At 43.3% G+C, this 8750-nt stretch overlaps 1 protein-coding gene across 1 annotated transcript; it reads right to left on the bottom strand.

The window, feature by feature from the left end:
- Window positions 1-223: 223 nt before the first annotated feature.
- Window positions 224-8457, bottom strand: LOC108675604 (mitochondrial-processing peptidase subunit alpha-like; the record flags this gene model as incomplete). The annotated part of the gene is made up of 10 exons (XM_018163626.2): window positions 224-711; window positions 962-1094; window positions 1475-1640; window positions 3445-3656; window positions 4331-4515; window positions 5256-5418; window positions 6575-6667; window positions 7004-7106; window positions 7352-7511; window positions 8111-8457. Coding segments are annotated over 10 exons (1741 nt in total), but the record flags the coding sequence as incomplete, so codon positions are not given.
- Window positions 8458-8750: the final 293 nt, after the last annotated feature.

Genomic DNA, 8750 nt, shown 5'->3' with positions numbered 1-8750 from the left:
TGCAGATTATTCTTGAAATTAAGGATAAGGTTTGCCATGGAATTATGCCTCAGGTTTTTTATCCAAACATCACACCAGTAAAATATGGAAGCCAATTTTGTAGTACATCACAAAATGATGAACTTATTTTGTACCGTTCAGTACGAATGAACATTAATACTTAGTACGATCAGCATGAATGAAAGCCAAGTACGTTTGCTCAGTTTGTGTTTAATAAATGAACAACTTTTCCCGATTTGTACTACAAAGGTTGAATTTTTTCCAAATTTAGGGGCCATAACTGGGAAAATTCAGGAATCTTCCAGAATATCTCGAGCAAAAATGCGACACAACCAAGAAATAAAGAGATACGATTCAGTCAATTGACGTGCAAAATATGTTCAAACTGATACAATTTTTACAGAGGAAACTCGATCGTACAGCGACTCTTGATTAACATTATGTGCAAGCCGAGATAGTTATGACGAAATAAGTACCTAGTAAACTGACACTGTAGAGGTTGTATACAATAGCATAAACAAAACTAATATGTTCATCGGAAGAGGGAATAACCAGATCTGGGAGACTTGAGGCGTCCAGCCTTGTCAGCGAGCGCGGCCTCGATGTCTTGCCGCGACGGGAGCTTGTCGAGGCTGCCGTAGGCGGCGATGGAGGGCTTAGAGGTGAGCATCTGGCCTGCGACGCGGTGTACGTCGTCCAGGGTTACCTTGCCTGCGGCGGGGGCGTTAAGTGAGTAAAAAGGCATGGATATAGAGTTACTTGGCATGGGATATAGAGTTAAAGTCGCAATAACAAAAAAATTACAACGGCTAAAGTAAGTTGTGAGAGTAGACAAAAAGAAGATAAGGAAACGCCAGCAATAATCGAATAAATCATGCCTTGACACAAATGAGGTGATAAACTGATAATACTCTCAGCAAATCAGTATAGTGTAGCAGGTAGACATATAATCGTTACTCACTAATGAGTTCGCTGAAGTATGTAGGTTGCTTGCGGTTGCCCGTGGCCAGCACCTGACGTGCCATGTCCTCGAAGATGACAGGACGAGACTCGAGGTTCATTAGCACCATACTCTGCAGCTGAGTCTTGGCGCGCTGGAATGGTAAGTTAAATTTCAATGCCAGGCTTAAACTGAGGGTAAACTAGTGCCTTTCAGATAAAACTTGGAGGTAATTTTTACTACATTTACATGCAACTTATGCTACCAACTGATCGTATATATTCTCCCTAAACAGCCGATTTATAAATATTAGGAAATGCATTTAAAATTATAAATGGTGTTACATGTAAGTAGGCATAGCATGAGTAACAGAACACCTGCAAGGAAATGCTAATTAAATAGTGGTAATAGCTAAACAGCCAACTTATAAATATTAGGATATGCATTTAAAATTATAAATGGTGTTACATGTAAGTAGGCATAACATGAGTAACAGAACACCTGCAAGGAAATAATAATTAAATAGTGTGAGACCTGCAGCTCATCCGTGGTGACAGCGTTGCTCATGGCGACGAGCTCCCTAGTAAGCACCCCGGTGAGATCGTGTAGGTGTGAGGGATGCGCTGACGCCAGGATGCAGAAGAGCCCGCAGTCGCTGTAGGCGTGGTTCACGGCCACCGCGTTGTGGATCCAGTGGTGTCTGTGAGAGGATGTATGGCTCACTCAGGGTATGAGTTCAGATAAATATTTAATAAATTATTAGCTGGGTAACTTAAAAAAGAAATTATTATTAGCTGGGTAACTTAAAACGTAGTCAGACCCGGAAAAATGTAAGTTCTTTATAATTTTTCTAATTTCACATTGCGTCATAAACGAACGATGGCTGACATCCGTAAGCTGGTGGTCTCAAATTACCAACATATTTCTTCTCTTCCACATAATGGTGGACAACTGATTTGTTCAGGACGTTGGTGTAGAGTGCCGTGGCAGTCTTGACTCACTTGTTCAGGACGTTGGTGTAGAGTGCAGTGGCAGTCTTGACTCACTTGTTTAGGACGTTGGTGTAGAGTGCCGTGGCAGTCTTGACTCACTTGTTTAGGACGTTGGTGTAGAGTGCCGTGGCTACAACATTGAGACACATATCATTCGATGCATAAAGTCTTTATCTATAAAATGTTTATGGCTTTTTCTAGAAATTCAAATTTTTGTGGAAGTGGGGCCATTTTTTGTAAATTTTTCAATTTTCTCCCTGCCATCCTCCTATTTTTTGCAGAATAAAATACAAACTATAACAAAATTAGGAAAAATGCCATGAACGTTTTGTAGATCTTTTATTTGTGAATTGAATGATATACCGTAAAATGGGGTAACTTAGACCAGCTGGGTAACTTAGACCACTTTTCGTTTTTTTTAACAAAAACCCCCACAACTCAAAAACTATCTGACATAGAAAAATTTTGTCAAGGGGCATTAAAGGCCTAATACTGAGGCTGCATAACACATTAGAAAGATTTAGAAAGTTTGCATATCTAATAGGTTAAAAAATTAAAAATGTGACCCACAAAAAAAAAAAATATTTTTTAAAGCCTGTCAGAGTACCCCTGTCTCTTATACACATCTAGATGTGTATAAGAGACAGGTGCTGTGTACATACCTGTGCTGTGTACAGACCTGTGCTGTGTACAGACCTGTGCTGTGTACAGACCTGTGCTGTGTACAGACCTGTGCTGTGTACAGACCTGTGCTGTGTACAGACCTGTGCTGTGTACAGACCTGTGCTGTGTACAGACCTGTGCTGTGTACAGACCTGTGCTGTGTACAGACCTGTGCTGTGTACAGACCTGTGCTGTGTACAGACCTGTGCTGTGTACAGACCTGTGCTGTGTACAGACCTGTGCTGTGTACAGACCTGTGCTGTGTACAGACCTGTGCTGTGTACAGACCTGTGCTGTGTACAGACCTGTGCTGTGTACAGACCTGTGCTGTGTACAGACCTGTGCTGTGTACAGACCTGTGCTGTGTACAGACCTGTGCTGTGTACAGACCTGTGCTGTGTACAGACCTGTGCTGTGTACAGACCTGTGCTGTGTACAGACCTGTGCTGTGTACAGACCTGTGCTGTGTACAGACCTGTGCTGTGTACAGACCTGTGCTGTGTACAGACCTGTGCTGTGTACAGACCTGTGCTGTGTACAGACCTGTGCTGTGTACAGACCTGTGCTGTGTACAGACCTGTGCTGTGTACAGACCTGTGCTGTGTACAGACCTGTGCTGTGTACAGACCTGTGCTGTGTACAGACCTGTGCTGTGTACAGACCTGTGCTGTGTACAGACCTGTGCTGTGTACAGACCTGTGCTGTGTACAGACCTGTGCTGTGTACAGACCTGTGCNTGCAGTGGCAGTCTTGACTCACTTGTTCAGGACGTTGGTGTAGAGTGCAGTGGCAGTCTTGACTCACTTGTTCAGGACGTTGGTGTAGAGTGCAGTGGCAGTCTTGACTCACTTGTTCAGGACGTTGGTGTAGAGTCTGGTGTACATGCCCTTGCCAGGACCCCCAGCACTGAAGGAACCCCCGCCCCCCATAAGGACGTTCAGGACGCAGATGGTGACGAAGTCAGAATGCTGATGATGCACGGACTCCAGACCCACGACCAGGTGGCACAGCTCGGGCAGGGGGTTCACGCCCAGGGACACCTTCGACAGGTCAGCTTCTTCCTGCAGTAAATGTGTGATTAATGTCATGTGATCATGTCATGTTTAATAGCATGTGATTGTGTCATGTTTAATATCATGTGATTGTGTCATGTTTAATATGTGATTGTGTCATGTGATTATTATCATGTGATTGTATCATGTTCATATTATGTTATTGTGTCATTTGACTAACAACATGTGATTGTGCCACATTAATGTCAATGAATGATTATTGAGCCAACGGATGAACAATGGAAAGCCTTCTGATAATGGAAGTGACAATGGATGTACAATATTGCGACGAACGCATCCACTTCTTTGGTTGAGGCAGACGAGGTATTCATAAATATCATAAATGTATCATGTCCAATGACACCAATGACATTCACCAATAAATTGGACCAATGACATTCATCTTGAATCTTTAACAAAAGAGACAGTTAAAGAATCTGGCGGTGAGCTGGCAGTATGAACCGAAATGATGTTTCGAAGCCCAGGCTAATCTCACGTAACGGTAATGACCTAAAGAACTGTGCAGTTAAGAAATTATTATATGATTATTATTTCAAGAATTCAGTAATGAAGAAGATTCTCGAAGGAAAACAGCCCCATTTAGGGAAGATAATGCGTGCACCGTTTAATGCAACAATTCAGATCATCACAATATGGCAGCACATGACCCACTTTGCACACACCGCCGCACATGACCCACTCCGCTCGCGCACCAGCTTGCGACGGGTTTCAATTGACGGCGGCCTCCAGCCCGCACAGTGGCAGCTGCGGTCGACCCGTGGAAAGCTTTCAATTGTGTCGACCACTCTCTCCTCCAAAGCATGATCGCAGCCTCGGACCCACACCACAACCTGGTCCGGTGGCTGTGCTGCAATCTCAGAGGCAGAATAGCATCCTGCCTCTACCTCAGAACACAATCTTCTTTCAGAACAATCTTTCAGGAGTTCCCCAAGGGTCGGTTATCTCGCCGGCCCTATTCAACCACTTCATCTTTGATATCCCTGTACCGGCCCCCAACATTGCCTCATATGCGTACGACCTTACCATGTTCGTGTCGTCCGGGGTCAATCTTCGTGTCGTCCCACCGTAGCTCGACGCTACAGAGGCTGACCTTGCTGGGCTCCTTCGGAGCGTCTCAGACTGGTCGGCTGCCAAGAAACTGGCCGTGGCACCGAGCAAGTCCTCCGTCACGCTCTTCACCCCAGATACTCACCAATCCTGGTCATACCCTTCTGCCACAATCTGCAACAGCCTCATTCCCCAAGATAAAACCCCAAAATCCTAGGCGTCACCTGGGACACGCACTACACGTTCTCACCTCACGTCGGAGCCATAGCCACCAAAGCGACGAGTTATTTAAGTATCCTAAAAGCACTTACTGGCACTAACTGAAGTTTCTCGAAAGAGGACATCATTGCCACCTACCGAACAATTATGCGCCCAGTCCTCAATTATGCTGCCCCCATCTGGTCCCTGTCGCCTCTCGCACCTCAATAGTAAGCCTTCAAACAGTCCAAAACTCTGCCTTAAGACTAGCCACAGGCTGCCTCAAAATGGCCCCGATCGCCCATTTCCACCATGAGACCGGCGTCCTTCCCGTCCGCCCACCTGGACCTGGCTTGTTCTTCCCCAGAGCGCTCCAGTCCTCCCACACCTCATTCCATATTGCTTCTGGTACCCTAGGAGACCGCACCATGAAAGCCTCCATCCAGTCGAGATTCGGCCACCTTGTTGCACCATTGTTGGCGAACTTCATTCTGCCCGCTGGTGCCTATGGAGAGGCTAAGCGCTTACTTCGCAGGCAGATCGACTCCCGCGTTGCGGCTACCGACCATAACAACGCTGTCCTCGCAGCCCCACCATCACCGATTGCATCAGAAGAGGCCTTGCTTCCTCGCCCCTACCGCTCGGCACTATATCCCAGCTCCGCTCGGGATACTGCAGCTCCCAGGCGTCCTACACCTTCAGGGTCGGACGCTCCCCCAGCACCGCCTGCCCGGAGTGCGGGGACACCCTCCAGTCGGTCCAGCACCTCTTTGCTTGTCCCTCCTTCCCCACGTTCCTCCGCGTCTCCTCATTGTGGGACAGCCCCATGGAGGCAGCGGCGTTCCTGGCCACCCTCCCTGCCTTCGCCCAACTCCCTCCTCTTCCGGTACCTCCCCCCGGGCCACCACCAGAGCCACCACCAGAGCCTCCACCCAGCGAGCGTGAGGGCGCAAGAAACAACAACAACATGGAGGTCCAACTTTCAGGTGATGGTTATGGTTGCTGTGCCAGAAACAACTTATTCATGATGATCTTCCAGTTTTCATGAGTTTCGAGAAGAGAATAAGAACAGCTACCTCAGAATTGAAGACTGCAGAAAGCTCTGTATAGCATCATAAACCAATTAGGTAATAGAATTCACAGCCATTATATATCTACGGCTGTGCAATAAATCAGGTGCGTGAACAAGAGAAATTGTGTTCCAGTTTTTAAACTAGAGACGACATGTGATGCACAAAACAATGCAGGTGATGAAACAGCCCAAGCAGGAGAACAAATTTGGGTAATAGTTGTCAAGAAGTTTGACCAACAATAAAAGAAATAGCTGATAACATTTAGTGATTTTGTGCAATCAATATGTGCAATCTCTGCACAAAACTGTGAAATTTCAATGATTTTAGTCAATCTTTTTGAAGCTATGAGATTCGGCCACGTCACAGTAAGCAATTCTCTCTGAGCCTTTTGCAAAATAAATTAAAATTTGTTGATAGAATAAGCATTGAGTAGATTTTTAACATAAATCACAACTAATGTTAATATAAAAGCATTGAGAACAAATGCAACACTGCATTAAAAAGACGGATCAATATAAGCTAAAGGAATTAATTAGTGACGCCTCTTAGAATGAAGATCTTTCAATATAAATCTTGCCATTTACCTACCTTATGAATCATCTCCATGAGCAGTGCATCTTTCTCAGGCCGCAAGGCCAGGTTCTCCAGATCAAAAGACACAGCTACTTGTGCCATTTCAAACTGCAAAATAGACAAGGATCAATTTTCCAAAAAAAAGCTAAAAATAAAAAACTTGGCAAATGCATTGAATTATGAATTTTAGTTGAATTAACATAAGTACTATATGACAAACAACACAGCAGCCCAAGCAAGCAAGATTATAAAGGTTTCAGCTGTGACGCAAAAGAAACTTATGTGGAAATATTTTAAAATTATTTATCAAATATTAAAAGCAAAATTAATATGCAATGAGATTTAATTCAAGATTAACTTGCTGGGAAATGACAGATCTCATACTTTTTTAATGAAATATGACATGCAAAATTTACATACACTGAAATTTAAAGCAAGACTAACCTCCGGCTGCGTAATGAGAGGCCTCCACACAACCTCCGAGAGCAGCTCCACAATGCGCTCCAGGCCTTTGCTCTCCACTGATGCAGCATATATCACAGCATCTCTGCCAGAAGAACAATACAGCAAAGCACATAAATTAGCAACAATAATTACATTAACTCATTAAAATCTACCTAACTTGAAATTTGGAACAGAGGGGCGGGGGAGTAAGGTTATTGCAAATCAATATGGATTCTCTAGACATGAAAATAAATGACCAGTATTTTTTAGAAAGTTAATTGTTCAAAAACGTATTGCACACTCTGGCCTAATAAGTTTAGGTTTAATGTGACAATTCGCAGCCCTCACCTGAGCGTTTGACAGTCAACAATGCCACCAAGCTTCTCCACGGTATTCATGATCTGCTCTCTCTTCATGTTGAGAGTATCACCAAATGCAAGCTTCTCCAAGAAATGAGAGATACCACTTGGGTATGCAACTTCATATCGACTGCCACTGTCCAGTACCACTGAAACGAAACATAGGTGTACCACATTTTTGTATCTCAATTATCACTACTACATACATCAAAACATTGATGACTTTTGATTTGAGGCAGGAGGCAATTTCATAAACCATAGTGAGTACCGTCAACTGGGGTGACTTCAGCCACCACTACAACAGAAACAAATGGCAGCAAAACAAAATAATAAACATTGGCCAAAGTGACTGGCGTGACTTTTGTCACCAGGATGACTTTGGGCAACGTTTATTATTTTGTTTTGCTACCATTTGTTTCTGTTGTAGTGGTGGCCAAAGACATCCCAATTGATGGTAATAATTGCAAGAGCATATGCAGGTTTGAATTGATATACGTACTGAGTTTGGATCAAAAAATCAACTTTATTGGTGTGTGTTTTTGGCTTGGAAAAGGTTTCAGTTAAAGGTTTTTTTTAAGTCAAGAGGTAGGTACCTTGGTATTCAAGAGATCTCAAAAAATTATACCATTATTCAAGGTGTGGTTTTGAACAAAGTTTCAAGCTAATTATGACTAAAAGGACATCTACACAAATATTGAAAATATGCTACACACATAAGAAATATACAGTATATCATAGAAAATCTCACCTCCCACTGTACAGAAACTGCCAAACTTTGGCTCAGATGCCACTCGTATTCCATTATCAAGTGTTGTGACTCTAGTGGCAGTATTAGATTCAGAAGCTGTAGAGTATTTAGGAGGAGGTATCCATGGTACAGGTTCAGATAGAGGAATTTTAGCAATATCAGGTAGCTTTGACTCAAAAACAGGCTGGGTATGTTTGCTCTGGTAGTCTGAAAGAGTTTCTGTTTGTGTAGCTGTGTGATAGGTTGTTGATGTGGTAGTTGCTGTTCCAGAACCACTGCCTGAGCTGCTGCTCAACTGCCGCCATAGTTGGGCTTGATTTTGCAGCCCTGCCTTATTCTTATACAACCTGCAGAAAGTAAAACTTCTTAGGACAAAACATTCCATTTTAAGCAAAGCCATTTCTACATCAAAACAAAAACAGGTAATTGCACGTCATGAATTTTTTTTTCAAATTAATTCATAATTTAAATAAGGTAAATAACATCACAACACCAGGGCAGAATCTTAGAAATGGAGATCCATATAATCATTATCAATCTAGCCTGATGATGTGGTAAGTTCTAAAATATTACTAAACTTATGCAAGAAAAATCTCATTTCATGTTTTCAGATCCAATATGGTATGAGTATGCTAGATTG

This window comes from Hyalella azteca, unplaced genomic scaffold (genome assembly GCF_000764305.2).
Source record: "Hyalella azteca isolate HAZT.00-mixed unplaced genomic scaffold, Hazt_2.0.2 contig5519, whole genome shotgun sequence".
Classification (NCBI taxonomy): Eukaryota; Metazoa; Arthropoda; class Malacostraca; order Amphipoda; family Hyalellidae; genus Hyalella; species Hyalella azteca.
Note: the sequence above shows the minus strand (reverse complement) of the source record. Positions and strands in the feature narration are given on the sequence as shown.